At 64.1% G+C, this 15,043-nt stretch overlaps 1 protein-coding gene across 1 annotated transcript in view; it reads left to right on the forward strand.

Moving 5' to 3' along the window:
- Window positions 1-14,216, forward strand: part of ADAP1 (ArfGAP with dual PH domains 1) — a 51,483-nt gene extending 37,267 nt beyond the window's left edge. The window contains 7 exon segments of the mRNA XM_030301580.1: window positions 5,265-5,377; window positions 5,983-6,129; window positions 12,317-12,400; window positions 12,627-12,689; window positions 13,298-13,369; window positions 13,548-13,776; window positions 13,863-14,216. Of these exon segments, the coding sequence (XP_030157440.1) occupies window positions 5,265-5,377; window positions 5,983-6,129; window positions 12,317-12,400; window positions 12,627-12,689; window positions 13,298-13,369; window positions 13,548-13,776; window positions 13,863-13,891 (737 nt within the window). The 3' untranslated portion in view covers window positions 13,892-14,216.
- Window positions 14,217-15,043: the final 827 nt, after the last annotated feature.

Raw genomic sequence — 15,043 nt, forward strand, 5'->3', positions numbered from 1 at the left:
CCTCCTGGGTCTCCCAGGCGGGGGCCTCCAGGGGCACCCAGGCCCCGCAGCTTCCGGTGCCCGGCTGGCCGGGTTGCCCAAGACCCCAAGCCCGCGCAGCGCTCTGCTGAGACGGAGGTAGCGGCCCCCCACCCCAGGCGGCGTCCAGGGGGTAGGGGCAGGGGCACCTGGGGGGCCGGCACCACTGAGGAGTCCCGGCCCTGTGGTTCCTCGTCGGCGCCCCTCCCCCAGTCCCATGAGGGAGCACCAGGGGGTTCCCGGGAGCACTTCCTGCCATAAGAGCACTTTCTCGGGCCCGGGGGCTGACACACCCACTGGCCACCCGAATGCAGTTTTAGCCGGGCCCCTCGGAGGGGGAGGGAGGGAGACGCGGGGCTCGGGGAGGCCTCCAGCCCCGGGAGCCCGGTGAGGCCCGGGCACAGCAGAGGCAAAGCCGTGGCCGCCCTGCAGCTCGGAGGGGCCGTGGCGGGAGCCTGCGCCCCCAGTAGGCGGTGGGGCCGGCCGGTGACCACCACACGTGGCCCGGGAGGAAGGGCTCGGCACAGTTGTGTGAGGGGACGTGGGCGCCAAAGGTGCCACAGGGGAAGCGACGCCCGTGAGCCCACGGAGGGACGGGCCCCGGGCGGACTCCCGGCGGAGCAGGTGTGGACGGGCCCACGGCGGGGCTGAAACCCACGGGGGCTGGAGGAGGGGCGGGGCTGGCACGTCCCCCAGCGTCTTCCCGTAGACTCGGATTAGGACAGAGGGAAAGGGTGTCACTGGCAGAGAAGCGCTGGACCCGCCTAACCCGCGGCAACCAGGCTGGACGGGGCCCCGGTGCACGGGCAGCGTGGCTTCCGTGGCCTTCTGGCCAAAGACGTAAAGCCTCTGCTCCGCCTCAGGGAGACCCCAGACAGACCTGCGTGAGGGGCCCTGACCCGAAGAGCTGACCAGCACTCTTCGAAGATGTCAAGGTCACGGCCTGCAGGGAAGACGGAGAAGCTGGTGGCGCCTTCGGGCATCGTAGGGCTGTGGGGACTCGGTGGGGCCGCCGAGAACGGGGTAGTTCGTATGTGCCCTGTGGTCGCCAGGTGTGGAGTGGGCCCTGGGCTCCCGCCGGGTCACGCGCAGGCCCAGGCACCGCCTGGTGCCTGGGGCGAGGGGCGAGGGGCGGCCACACGGCCCGGGCTCCGGATGGACCCTGGACAGACAGGCACCAGGCTGAGCGCTCCCGCCCTTGGGCAAGGTCGCGGGTGCGTAGAGATAGGGTGTCTCCACCTGCCCCGCCCAGCTCGCAGGGGTGACCCTGGTGACGGCTGCCTCCCCGCCCTGTGCCCCGCCTCGAGCCAGGGCCTCAATGGCCGCCTTTCACCGGGAGGACAATGCCCCTGTTGTCCAGAGGGCCTGGCTGCCCAGGCCGCCCCCAGTCACCGACAGACACAGCACTTCCTGCCTAGGCTTCGGACCCCGTCCTGCCGGGGCTGGGGGCGGGGGGTGGTTCGCCCCATCTCCCTGTGTCCCCTCCTGTCTGTGCAAAGCGGGGCCGGTCCCGAGTTTGCCCCCTGCCCCGCCTTTGTCCTCGCTGTCACAGGATGGCCCAGGGGCTCCCTGTGTGACAGAGCCCATCCCCCCGTGCCTCGGTTTCCCCATCTGTGTAGCGGGGAGGACACAGTGCTCAGCATGGGGTCGTCGTTAAGCATCAAATGGCGTCGCATGCGGGGCAGCCAGTGGGCCTGAGGCATCCCTGGGGTGGTGGCTGGTGGGGTCGCGTAGAGTGAAGGTGCTCGGGGGGGTCTGTCTGGGAGGGGGCAGGCTGACGGGCCCCTCACCCCCGCACCGACGTGGATGCGAGCGGGCCCCCACGGGGCTCGGGACCGTTGGCTGCTCCCTCGACTGTGTTGTGCATGGGGATCGGCGTGTGCGGCGTGTGGAGTTGGCCACGCGGAGGGCTGTGCTGGTCCCCCAGCGGGGCGGGCAGGGCTGCGGGAGCAGGCGGGGAGCCTGGGGGGCTGGCTGGGGCAGCAGGGAGAGGGGGGCCAGGGAGGCCAGGCCTGGGACCCTGTGTCAACCTCTCAGGGTCTAGAACTTACAGGCCGGGAACCAGGTCTTGGCCCTTCTCGGGAGGAGGCCGCCATGGGCCTCCGATTCCCCAGTGCCTCCCCGGGCCCTGTCTCTGTGCCCAGAGAGCACCTCTCCACCGGGCGTCTCCCGTCCTGGGAGGGCCGCCCCGGGTCTGGGCACGGGAAGCCACGTGTCCCGGCTCCGGTCAAGAAATCAAAGATACAATCCATGTATAAACTCCGTGCCCGTGAAGGGGACAGTTCTGTGAGCCGTGACAAAGGCAGATACGGGACACTCCCAATCAACCGGGACCCTGAGGGCCATCGCCTGGCCTCCCCTCCCGGCCCCCGCTCTGCCCTGGAGTCACTACGTGGGGCCAGTGACGTGGCACCTCTGGAGTGTGGCGTGACACGCCCGACCTGGCCCGCGCTGCGCCCGTCCCCGGCGCTCCTTCCCGTTGCAGAAAAGTGTCTTGTGCGCGGACGAGTCCCCAGCTTGTGTCCGGTTGCAGCCGCCGCGAGCGTTGTGCTGAGGCTTTCACGGGAATGTGGTTGCCGTCTCTCTGCGTCGTGTGACAAGCGCGTGGCGGTTCCTCTGCAGCCCCTGCGCCGAGGCGGGGCCCAGCACCTTCTCCCCGCACGTCCAGCCCGGGCGCCGGCCCGCCCTGGGGACGGGGACGGTCCGTTCCTCTGGTTTGCTCGGGGCCGCCCCGGGGGGTGAGCAGCACTGTCCCCTGGGGGCCCGGCACCTTCTCCCCGCACGTCCTCCTGGCACTCCACGCGGGGCTTCTGGGGAGAGGCAGCGAGTGGCGCCAGGAGGTGCGCTGGCCAGTCTGGCTTCCCAGGGGGTGGTGGGGCCCGGCACACAGTAGGCGCTTAGTAAATGCTGACTGAACCACCTGGCCTCTGCCCCGGGGCTGGTCAGCCCTGGGGAGTAAGCAGTCTCCCCGCTCAGCCCAGCTCCGGGAGTGCGCGTCCGCAGGGCACCCTGGGCCCCGTGCCGCCTGGAGAGACCCCTCTGGCAGGGGTGTGGGGAAGGGTGGGGCATCGAGACACCCCAGGCTGTGTAGGCGTGCGACACGATGGCCAGGAGCCCCGGAGTCTGCAGGGGGCTAGAACCCCGGGGTGTGGCCCCGGGTGTGGGGGGCGGGCGTCCTTCCCCGGCCAGGGCTGGGCAGGCCTACCCCACGGCAGGGCCGGGTGTGAACACGGCCGGCCGCTGGCTTCGGGCTCCGGGCCAAGGCGTCCTGCTGCTGGGGCCAGTCGGGGACCCCGGCCAGCGCCCGTCCGAAAATACTGCCGCTGTTGGAATTAGGCCTCCTGGCGGCTGGCCGTCGGGACCCACGTGGCCCGGGAGCCAGAGCGGTTTGGGGCCCGTGCTTGCCACCCCCCCCCCCCCCACCCTTCCAGTAGGGCCTGGGCCTGCGGGAGTGTGGGTCGCGGGCGCTGCTGCCCACCTGCTGGGCCCGGCGGGCAAGGCGAGAGGGCGGGCCGGGCCGCGGGGGGTCCTGCTGCGCCGGGAGCCACAGCCCCGAGCCGAAGGTCAGCCAGCGCTCCATGCCTCTGGGCCTGTTTCCCCTCCTGCACGAGGATAACAGCGCGGAGGGCTTTCTGGGGACCGAATGGGGCCGTGTGTGTCGGGGGCCCAGCCGGAGATGCTGGTGGGGACCGTCCTTGCAGGTGTGGGGGCCCACCTGCCGGGCAGAACCTGTGTTCTGCACTTCCCGGTGTGGACGCTTGCTCACAAAGACCCGGGGAGGCAAGTGCATTTGCAGCTTTGCCCTGGGTGGGTGTTCGTTTAGTCAACAGACATTCAAGGTAGGGCCCGGTGTGGGCCTGGGGACATGGTGGTGGGGAGGTGCCTGCTGGTGCCGTATGCAGGAGCCTCCGAGTCGGGGGGGGAGGGGGGGGTGGGGGTGGGGGAGGGGAGAGGAGAGGCCCCGTTTGGCACTCAGTCCCGGGACAGACTGAGCGGCACCAGCTGCCCCCTCCCCGACGCCAGGCTGCCGCCTTTTTATGGCCACGTGTCTCTAGAGCAGAGAAAATAGCCCCGGTCTCCGTGGTGTCCGGGAGGGGGCTGCCGGGGCCGCAGAGGGGAGGCGCGGTGGGGTCAGGGCCTGGAGGTGGCATCCGAAACCCGAGGCGGCCAGGGCTGTCGGGCTCCGGGGGGGGTACTGAGCGGGGTGAGGGGCCGGCACGAGCGGCCCCGGGCCCGGCCGCCTCCTCCTCCCGTCCTGGACCGGCCTCAGACGGCCCCGCGCGGGGCTGACGGCCCAGGTGGGCGGCCGGACGTGAGCCCCAGGGAGCCCCCCGCACCCGGGGCAGAACAGGTGGAACCGTGGGGCGATTCGTCCCGGAACCCACAAGCCCTGACCGCAGCCGGCAGCCCCGCCGTGGAACGCGCCCGAGGACGGCAGGCGCCCGGGGCCGCGGTCGCACCGGGTGGGCCCCACCCAGCAAAAAGGAAGGAGCCGCACACGGGCCGCACGCGCGCTGTCGGGGGAAGGCACAGCCGGGCGCCGGAGCAGGTCTTCGGGTCTTGGAACAGGCGAAGTCAACGGGAGCGAGGCAGGAACGAATGAGAAGGGGGCGTCTGGGGGCAGGAGCGTGCACGGGAGGGGGCAGCGTTCCCTTCCAAAAGCTGCCGCAGCGGCCGGCCCAAACTCGCGTGCCTCAGGGCGACACAGACTGGCGGTCCCGCGGATCCGGAGGGGAGGGCCGCAGCCTGGGTCCGGGGGCCGGAGAGAAGGCCAGGGCAGGTCCGCTCCCGCATCTCCGTGGTCGTCCGCGTGCAAGGACCCTCGCGATGACCTCGGGCCCTCTGGACGATGCAGGGCGCTCGCCCATCCCCAGAACCCCCTCACGCCTGCGGTCCCGAGGACTCCGCGGTGGGTACCTCGGGGCTGCCCGGCGCGGGCGGCCCCACAGGGGCCCGTGGGCCTGCGCACGGGGCCGCACCGCACCCCTTCCGTGTGTGTTTATTATGCCTCCAGGAAGAAAAAGGAAAAATGGCCCCAACGGCAGGCAGCAGCGGTCAGCGTGCTGGGGAGGGGTGGTCTCGGGCCCCTGCACCGTGGGCCCGTCTGGCCCGCGCGCACCCAGCTTCCCGGCCCAGAGGCTGACGGGTCTCCTGGCGAGGGGCGGGACCATGTCTGTGCGGGCCAGGACGATGGCCTTGACTGTGGTCCACTCTGACCCTCTGACCCTTGCCCTCTCTCCCCCCAGGATACCGAGAAGGCTCCCTCTGGAAGCGAGGCCGGGACAACGGGCAGTTTCTAAGCCGGAAGTTTGTGCTGACTGAGCGAGAGGGGTCCCTGAAGTATTTCAACAGAAATGACGTGAGCTGGGCCCAGGGTCTGTCGTGGCTGCACGTGGTCCCCAGCTGCCCGCACGCAGTTCCCGGAAGCCACACTGCCCGTCCCGTGGGGATGGGGATGGGGATGCCCGCCCCCCTCCCCCCGCCCCCGTCCACCTCAGTCTTCCCTGGGGCCAGGCCTGGGTTGGCAATGCCAGGAACAGAACCAGCGAGCCCTTCCCTGCTGGGCACGCCCGGGCAGCGAGCAGGGGAGGGGCAGGTCGAGCCCTGCCCCCACCCAGACCAGTTCCAGATCAGAACGTGGCCCCGTGACACAAAGAGCCGAGGGTACGGTTGCCGGCCCCCCCAGGCATAGAGGAAAGCCAGGCTGGCGGGACGGGAGCGGTGTGGGGGACCGAGCCCGGCCTTGGGCAGGGGGCACACGGGACAGAGGCGCTCAGTGCCAAAGGAGCAGAGGAGGGCCCACCTAGGTGCCGAGCGCCGGTTGCCGTTGGCTTACGGGTCAGGGAAACCAGGTCCAGAGAGGGTAAGCACCTTGCCCGAAGCCACAGAGCACAGCCAGCGCCCACAGGACCGCACTGCCCGCTCCCCCGCCCACCCGGAGCTAAGGCACGGCCTTGCTTCCAGGCCAAGGAGCCCAAGGCCGTCATGAAGATCGAACATCTGAACGCCACCTTCCAGCCGGCCAAGATCGGCCACCCCCACGGCCTGCAGATCACCTACCTGAAGGACAACAGCACCCGCAACATCTTTGTCTACCACGAGGACGGGAAGGTGGGTGCCGGGCTGCCCTCGTCTCGGGAGAGCCCCGCCCCCACGGCGAGCGCGGAGCCAGCTGGGCCCTCGTGGGGGACGGGACCCGGAGGGGCCCACATGGAAGAGGGCCACGGTCTGGGGGCGTGTGCGCAGCGTCCTGCTCCGTGGCCGTCCCCCCTGCCTCCCACCCCGCACCTCTGCAGCGTGAGGGTGGAGGGAGCTCCCTGCAAACACCTCGGGGTCTGTCCTTTTGGCCACTGGGGGAATTCTCGTCATTGTTCTTTGGATTTTGTCCCACCTTTGGCTCCAGACCACGTGCCCGTGGTTTCAAGGGCAAAACGTGTCTGTGAGGCTTCAGACACAAGCACCTGGCAACCCCCTGTCAACAGCCTTTTCTCCTTTTATTGCGCTAAAATGCACATTCTCACAATGTTTAAGCATTTGCTTCCGGGGTATTAGGTACATTCGTTGTTGTGAAGCCGGCCCCCCAAATCTGTCTCCAGAACGTCCCATCTCCCCATAGTGACCCTGACCCGGCCCCCCTGCCCCGCCGTCTGCTCTGTGAGTCTGACCACCGCAGGACCTCGTGTGAGTGGATCCCAGTGTCGTGTGCGCCTGCGTCTGGCTCGAGTCACTCAGCACCACAACCTCAGGGCTGTCCACATGGTAGCGGGTGTCCTTCCTTCCTTCCTTTCCGAGGCCGAGGGGTCGTGTGGATGGACCACCTGTGGTTTATCCCCTCCTCCTCCGACAGACCCTTGGGTGGCACCTGCCGGTGGCCGTGAACGCTATTGCTGTGAACGTCGAGGTACCAACACCTGAGACCCCGCGTCCAGTGTTTGTGATTATACAGCCGGGAGGGGAACTGTGGGATCGCGGGGTCACCGTTTCGTTTTTTGAGGAACCACCACACTGGTTTCCATGGCAGCGGCACCACTTGGCATCGCCGTAAGCAGGGCACGCGGCTCGTTTCTCTGCGTCCTCGCCAGCACCGGCTTCTGGTTTCTGATTCTGGCCGTTGTGACGTGTGAGGGGCCGGATCACAGCGGTTTTGACCCGCGTCTCCCTGATGATGCGTGACGCTGCTCGGGGGGAGGGGCACCTGCACGTTGTGTCTGGAGAAATGTGTACTCGGTTCCCATTTTGCCCGTTTGGGACTGAGGTGGGGGGGTCTGTTGCCGAGATGTCGATTTTCTGTATGTTCTGGATGTGACGCCCTTATCAGATAGGTGATCTGAAAACATTCTCCCACCTGTGGGTCCCTGTTACTCTGTGGATAGTGTCATTTGAAGGACGCAAGTTCACAATTTGCAAAAAGTCCAACTTGTCTCTTGCCGCCTGTGCCTTTGGGGTCACGTCAGCACGATCACGGCCGTGTCCAACGCCACGAAGCTTCTGCCCTGTGTTTTCTTCTAAGATTTGTAGTGACCAGTCTTACCTTGTCCTCGATCCACTTGGAGTTCATTTTTGTGTGTGGTGTGAGGTAAGGGTCCAACCTCATTCTTCTTCATGACGACGTCCACTTTTCCCAACACTTGGTTGAAAAGACCGTCCTTTCCCCCGTCGGATGGTGGTGGCGCCCTTTCTCAAAAGATAACGTAACTGCTCCCTGGGCTCTCAGTTCCGTCCCATTGGTCTGTGTGCCAGGTAATTTGGATTGCTGTGGCTTTGCAATAAATGCTGAAATTAGAAGTGTGACTCTTCCACGTTTGTTTTTTAGAACTGTTATGACTCAGGTTCCCAGAGATTCTGTACGAATTCTGGCAGATGCATTTTATCCACCAACTGAGGTGGTGATGTGGTTTCCTCTTCCTTTACTCTGTTAATACAATGTATTACATTCGTTGATTTGTTGAAAATTCCTTGCATTTCAGGAATAAATCGCACTCGGTCGTGACGTATAACCCTTAAATGTGCTGAATTGTTTGCTGGTATGTGGTGGAGGGTTTTTGCGTCAGTGTTCACATGGGATATTGCTCTGTGGTCATCTTCTATTTTTGTCTGGCTTTGGTAATCAGGGTTGCACTGGCTGCCTAGGAGTTAGCAAGTGTTCCCTCCTCTGCAATTTTTTTGGAGACGTTTGAGAAGGACTGGTGTGGGTTATCCTTGAAATGTTTGGTGGAACATCAGTGAGGCCATCAGGACCAGGGTTTTTCTTTGTTGGAAACTTTTAAAAATGTTTATTTACTTTGATAGACAGAGTGAGTGAACAGGGGAGGGGCAGAGAGAGAGGGGGAGAGAAAAAGAATCCCAAGCAGGCTCCAGACTCCGCTCAGAGCCCGATGCGGGGCTTGATCTAACAAACCGTGAGATCATGACCTGAGCCAAAATCAGGTCAGACGCTTAACATACTGAGCTGCCCAGGCGCCCCTCTTTGCTGGCAAGTGTTGATTCCTGAGGGGGGCTCCTGACTCGTTTACCGGCCCGTGCACACCGTGCATTTCTTCACGGGTTCGTCTTGGCGGCCTTTCCGCGTCCAGGGATTTATCCACTTCATCTTGGTTCCCCCGTCGTCGGCGACCTTGCTCACAGCGCTGTCTCCGGACCCTTTGATTTCTGGTGGCAGTGTCCCCGCTTTTGAGTCTGATTTTAGTGGCCCGAGTGTGTTTCTTAGTCCGTCCGGCTCAAGGCTCGCCAACTGCCGTTCCTGTCGAAGAGCCGGCTCTTGTCGGTTTCGTTGACTTTCTCTCCTGCGTTTCTACTCCCTCCGTCGTCAAGCTCGCTCCAGTCTCCCCTCCCTCGTGCCGGCCTTGGGTCTGGTTTGTTCTTCTTTGTCGGCTTCCTTCCGTTGTCCGTTAGGTCGCGGACCGGACCCCTTCCTTGTGCTTTAACGGCGGCGTTTGCGGCGCCAGACCCGCCTTTGGCACGCTTGGCTGCATCCCGTGTTTTGTGGTGTTTCGTCTTCCCCCACCTCCAAGTGTCTGCTCACCTCCCTTGCGGCTTCTTCTTTGGTCCACTGGTCGTTTCGTAAAAGTGCGTTGCTTCCACGAAGTCGTGAACGTTCCACTTTTCCTTGTGTTGACTTCTAACTGCATCCGCCCTGTCGCGGCCAGAGAGGACACCTCGTAGGAGACCGATAGGCGGCCTCACGTGGGGTCGGTCCCGTGCCGCGTCCCGTGGGCACCAGGCCAGAACGCGCCCCGGTCGGCCGGCGCGTGTGGTTGGATCTGGTCGTTTGTGTGAAGTCCTCGTTTCCCGTGTCGGACTTGGCCGTCCGTTACCGCGAGCGCGGTGTCGAGCCCCCCGTGTGCTATTCGAGGCTGTTTCTCCCTTCACCTCCGCCGGGTTTTGCTTCGTAGGTCGTGACGGTGCGGCACGAGGCGTGAGTGTGTGTCACGTCTTCTGGCCGCACCGAGGACTTAGTAACGTGCAACGTCCTTCTTTGTCCCTTGGGACCTTGCTCTGACTTCGAGTCTGTTTGTCTGGTGTCCGCGAGACGCTCCAGCCTCCTGGCGGCTGTGTGCACGAATCTCCTTTCCCGCCTTTGACCGCCACCCTGTTGTGTCTCGACCTCGGCCGAGCCTCCCGCAGACGGCACGTGGCTGGACCACGGGCTGTCATCCAGCCCGCCGTTCCCGGTCTGTGGATCCCAGAACTTCCCGCGTTCACCTTTCCCGTGGACGTGGATGAGGACGGCCTGCCGTCTGGCTCGCGCTCGTCCCGTTGTGTGTGGCCTACGGCTTTGCTGTCCCTCACTTCCCGCGTCCCTGTCCTCTCTCGTGTTGAGCTTCTGTAGTCGAGTGTTGAAAGTCCCTCCCGGTTCCCTTTTGTGTATGTTCTGTGGCTCTTTGTGGTTGCCATGGGGATTCCATCTAACATCCGAAATCTATAACCTCCTGGATCCAATTTATAGTAGCTGAACTTCAGGAACGCGCAGAAACTGCTCCTTCACTCGGCCTGGACCACACCCCGTGGCTGCAGATGCCACGGTCTTACCTCTTGGTACACCGTGTGCCCTGAGGCATAAATAATCATCCTTTTAAATGCTCTATCTCCTAACTTACATATAAAACAAGATATGTAATTACAAACCAGTTACAGTTAAGAGTAGCTTTTAATTACTATTTGTTTCTCTCAAAGCCTTAGTCTTAAGTCATGTGAAGAACACAACGTATAGTTACAGCCCGTCGTTACAGTAACACTAGCTTTTGCAACTGCCCCAACACTTCCCTTTCCCGAGACCTTTGTTTCTCCGTGCAGCTTCGAGTTACTGTCTGATCTCAGAGGAGCAGCTCTGTTTCCCCAGCTGCAGGTCTGTCCCGTAATAAGGACTTTATCATGTTGACACACGTCCCCTCTAACCCTTCGTTTCTATCGTGAACAGACACCGTACTTTGTCAAAAGCTTTCCTTTGCTTTTTCTGCATCTGGTGAAACGATCATGCGATTTTTATCCTTTGTTTTGTTGACGTGACAAACCGTGTTGGTTTGTGACTGCTGAGTCACGCTGGCATCCCTGGAATAAACCCACTTGACCAAGGCGAATGATCACTGGATTCGATTTGCTGGTACTTGGTTGAGGATTTCCGTATCTGTTTCTCAGAGCTCTTGGCCTGATATTGGCTGTGTTTGGTTTGCTATCTGGGTAATGCTGGCCTCACAGAACAAATCTGGAAGCTTTACTTCTATCTTTTGCAGTAATTTGAGAACCGGTATTAACTCTTCTTTAAACATTCGGTAGAATTCACCGGTGAAGCCGTCCGGTCCTGTAATTTTGTGCGCTTTGAGATCTCTGATCACTGATTCCGTTGCGTTACTAGTCGCTGGCATGTTCAAGTTTTCTACTTCCTCATCTGGTTTTGGAAGATTGCACACAAGGTTACGTGCTATTAACAGGTTGTAGGAGGGACGTGGCTCAAGGCGTGTGAGCCAGTCTTCAGTTTCACCCAGAAGTTTCCACCCTCTCTCTCCTCAGGAGACTGAGACCAGGGCCTTCCTGTACGTGCAGCACGCGTCTGCAGCGGTGCCTTCCCCGAGAGGGTTGCGCGCACCTGCTGGGGCCGGGCCCTAGGCCTGGACACAAGGAAGACTGACGTGGTTCTGCCCTCAGTGAGCAGGTGCACAATTTGTCAGGAGAGACAAGTGGCTAAAATCCCACCTACATTGAGAACTGGAAACAGTGACTGACTGTCGGGGAGGGGACCCACATCCCAAGGGTGAGGACAGACACTGGGATGGCACGTGCAACGTCCCTGGGGCCAGATGACACAGGACACGCTGGATAAGCTGACAAGGCTGAGATTGGCAGGAGAGGAAGGGCACGGGCTGGGCCGACCCCATAGGGCCTGCGGCCACGCTCTGGACTTTCACCTCTATTGGAAGTACGGCGGTGGTTTGCTGGGAAAGTGTCACCGAACTGCCAATGACTCACCCAGCTGTGTGGTTTCAATGATCCGAGGGAGGCCTGACGTGAGGTGGGAGGCCAGCGCCGGGGAGCAGGCAGGAGACGGTGCCTTCTGGTCTCCGGGGCTGGTGAGGAAATGGAGAGCCCAGTGGTCACTGGAAGGGTGAACGGGGTTGTGGGCAGGGCCCAGGTGGAGGTCACGGCCTGGATTGGACGTCCTGTGTAGGAGGGTGGGGGACAGAACAGAAGGGGACAGAGCCGGCCCCAGGGGCAGGGATGGTTAGAGGGTGTGGAATCTGCAGCAGGCAGGCATGGCAGAGGAGGGAGGGGGGCGGCTGTGGCCAAGGCGGGCGCAGGGTGACCCGTGGGCAGGAGCGGGCTGCCCAGCGGTCAGGGAGAGGCGGCCTGATGGGTACCAAGTGCTGGCAGGGGCAGGAGCTGTTGGGGCTCGTCCGAGGTTGGGGCAGATTCCAGCATCGGGTGGGTGGGGGCCCAGAGCGGGGCGTGGTGGCCAGGAGAGGCAGGGGCTGGGGTCCACCCTGCCCGGCGATGGGGCTCCCCTCCCGCAGAGCAACCCTCTTGCTCCTTCCCTCAGAGGAGAGGGGTGGCAGCCCCGGGTGGGGTTACAAACAGGCCTCCCTCTGGGCCACGTGTATGCTTTGTAACCGCAGCTCCGTAGGAGAGGAAAGGAGCCGCCCAGAGCCCGGGGCAGGGTCAGCTCGGGGCCAGGGTCCGGCCGGCTCAGACGTCACCACCCCCGCCCTGGGCCGACTCAGGGCTGCCCCCCCAGCAGGCCTCGCCCAGCACACAGTCTGGGGGGCAGAGCTCACGGCCCAGGCCCACACCAGCCTCTGACCCGCAGGAGATCGTGGACTGGTTCAATGCGCTCCGCGCGGCCCGCTTCCATTACCTGCAGGTGGCGTTCCCGGGGGCCAGCGACGCCGACGTGAGTGGTGGCTGCTCGTGTCTGTTGGAGGGGGTGAGGGGCACAGCCTGAGCCAGGGATGCTGGGCCGGGGGGCCGGCCGAGGGCCCCCGTGGACGCTGTTCCTTTCTGCTGGGGCGTTTCAGCTCAGCGGCCATGAGAGCGGGATGGAGGGGCTGGGACACACGGGGGGTGGGGGGGTGGTGGGGACCGGGAAGGCCCAGGCCTGAGCCTGTCTTCTGCCCCAGCTGGTGCCAAAGCTCTCCCGGAACTACCTGAAAGAAGGATACATGGAGAAAACCGGGCCCAAGGTGAGTCTGACTGGCTGACCTGAGCCGCCGGGGCCTCCTTGGAGGCCAGTGTCTCAGCCTCCAGGGGCTGGGGTGGCCGTGCAGGGTCGAAGCGTCAGCGACACACCTTGGCGAAGATTCACTGTGCTCTCGGCACGCTTCTGACGGGTCATCTTGACCCCAAAACCTTTGTAAGCAGGGGCCCCGTGGACCCAGGACTGCGGGGCTCTGGTTAGCCCTACCCACTCAACCTAGCTAGTGCCAGGTCCTGCCTCGTGCCTTTGCCCGTCCATCTGGTACCTGTCTGTGCACCCGCCTGGGGCCCCCTTCCCTGCCACTTGGAGGCCCGCACGCAGTGACCCCATGGCCCAGACAGGACTCTGAGGCTGAGCCCCAGCTGAGCCCCCAGGGAGGATCAAGATGCACAGAGCAGCGAGGAGGGGAACTGGTGGGGAGGGGAGGAGAGGGGAGGGCACAGAGGTGGGACAGTACAAGTGCAAAGGTCCTGGGGCACCATCTGGCGGACGGAACAGGACGCAGCAAGCCTACAGAAGGCCCGAGTGAAGAAGGGACACAGCTGGGGGCCCTGCCCTCAGGCTAAGTGACCAGTCCCCGGGTTTCTCTCACAGCAAACAGAAGGCTTCCGGAAGCGCTGGTTCACCATGGACGACCGGAGGCTCATGTACTTCAAAGATCCCCTGGTAAGGACGGGCCTTGGCCCGGGTCAGCTGGGCCCTCACGGGTGACGCTTCCTCTCCCACGATGACAGGCTGAGGGCTGCCGGCCACGGGCGGCGGCGAGAACATACGGGAGGGGAGGGCCGCATCCCTGGGGCCTGGGCTGCTTGGCCCCGAGGCTCAGCCCGGCCCCGACCCACAGGACGCCTTCGCTCGCGGGGAAGTCTTCATCGGCAGCAGGGAGAGCGGCTACACGGTGCTGGACGGGCTCCCACCGTCCACCCAGGGCCACCACTGGCCACACGGCATTACCATCGTGACACCGGAGCGCAGGTTCCTGCTGGCCTGTGAGACGGAGTCAGAGCAGCGGGCGTGGGTGGAGGCTTTTCGGAAGGTCGTGGACAGACCCATGCTGCCCCAGGAGTACGCAGGTGAGTGCAGGGGGGCAGGGTGGGGGGGGGGAAGCCCAACACTTCCCGCGTGGCTGTGACACAGCCGGACGCCTGTCCTTTTCCAGTGGAAGCCCACTTCAAGCATAAACCCTAACAAGAGCTGGTCGTGGAGGCCGAGGGAGCTGGACTCACGGGAAATGCCACCGAAGAGTCAGCAGCCAGAGGGGGCCGGTGACGGAGGACAGGCCTCCCGGCCCCCGCCCTCAGGGGCAGCCCTGGACGTGGCCAGGCGGGGCCTGTGCTCTAGCCACTAAGACTCGTTTCTCCGGAGCCTCACTGCAGGCCGGCTGACCTGACCTCTGCCCCCATCATGCTGCTGCCCATGGATGTGACCCTGCCCACCCCCCCACCCCACCCCCCGTCCACCGGACCACCCTTCCTCGGGGCCTGGGCCCAGCCTCCTGGCTCAGGGCAGCCCAGCGGCCCCTCACCAACTCACCCTGCCCCCTGCCCACCAGAGCAGGACCCTGCCCGAGCAGGAGGCTGGGCTGGGGGGACAGCGGGCAGCCTGCATGCCTCCCCTCCAGCCCCTCCTACGTATCTCCTCAACAAGTATTTATTGAGCACCTGCTGTGTGTCAATTGTGCGGTCCTGGGTGCTGGCACGGGGACACCGTCCTCAGGGAGCTGACCTGGTGTGTACACGAGGGTCTGGGGGGCAGAAGCCCCAGTGAGCTGTAACACCCCAAGTCGGGGTTTCAGGCCTGCCTACCTGCTGGGCACCTGGAGGGGGGGGGGGGGGAGAGAATGAAAGGTCAGCTCTTGTCTGCTGCCGCTGGGCACGGACTGGTGACCCACCCCGCTGCCTGGAAGACGGAGGCAGAGCTTGCCCCCCACAGGACCCCATTGTGCCGTTGGCCAGACGGTAGTTACAGCCGCCGAGCCTCATCCCCGGGCGCCCTGGCTCTGCCCACCCTTGGTGGGGGGACAGAGGAGCGTGTGCAGGGCACGGGCTACCAGCTGGGTGATCCGGGTGCCCCTCACCCCTGTCCTGCCTGGACCAGCCCTTGAGGGGACCGGAAGACAGTCCCCAAGGGAGGGTGTCCTGACCCATCACACCAACCTTCACATCCTATCCTGAAGTGGCCATTGGTGTCGGAGGCTGGGGGGGGTGGGGGGGCTCTGGGCCCCAGGAAGATCTACCCACTGGCCTCAGGCACATGGCAGGAAGTGGGGACACCTCCAGGGAAAGGGTATCCGAGGGCCTCTGCCTGTCCTCGTGGGCCGGGCTCCCACCACCTGTTCTC

This window comes from Lynx canadensis, chromosome E3, assembly GCF_007474595.2.
Source record: "Lynx canadensis isolate LIC74 chromosome E3, mLynCan4.pri.v2, whole genome shotgun sequence".
Classification (NCBI taxonomy): Eukaryota; Metazoa; Chordata; class Mammalia; order Carnivora; family Felidae; genus Lynx; species Lynx canadensis.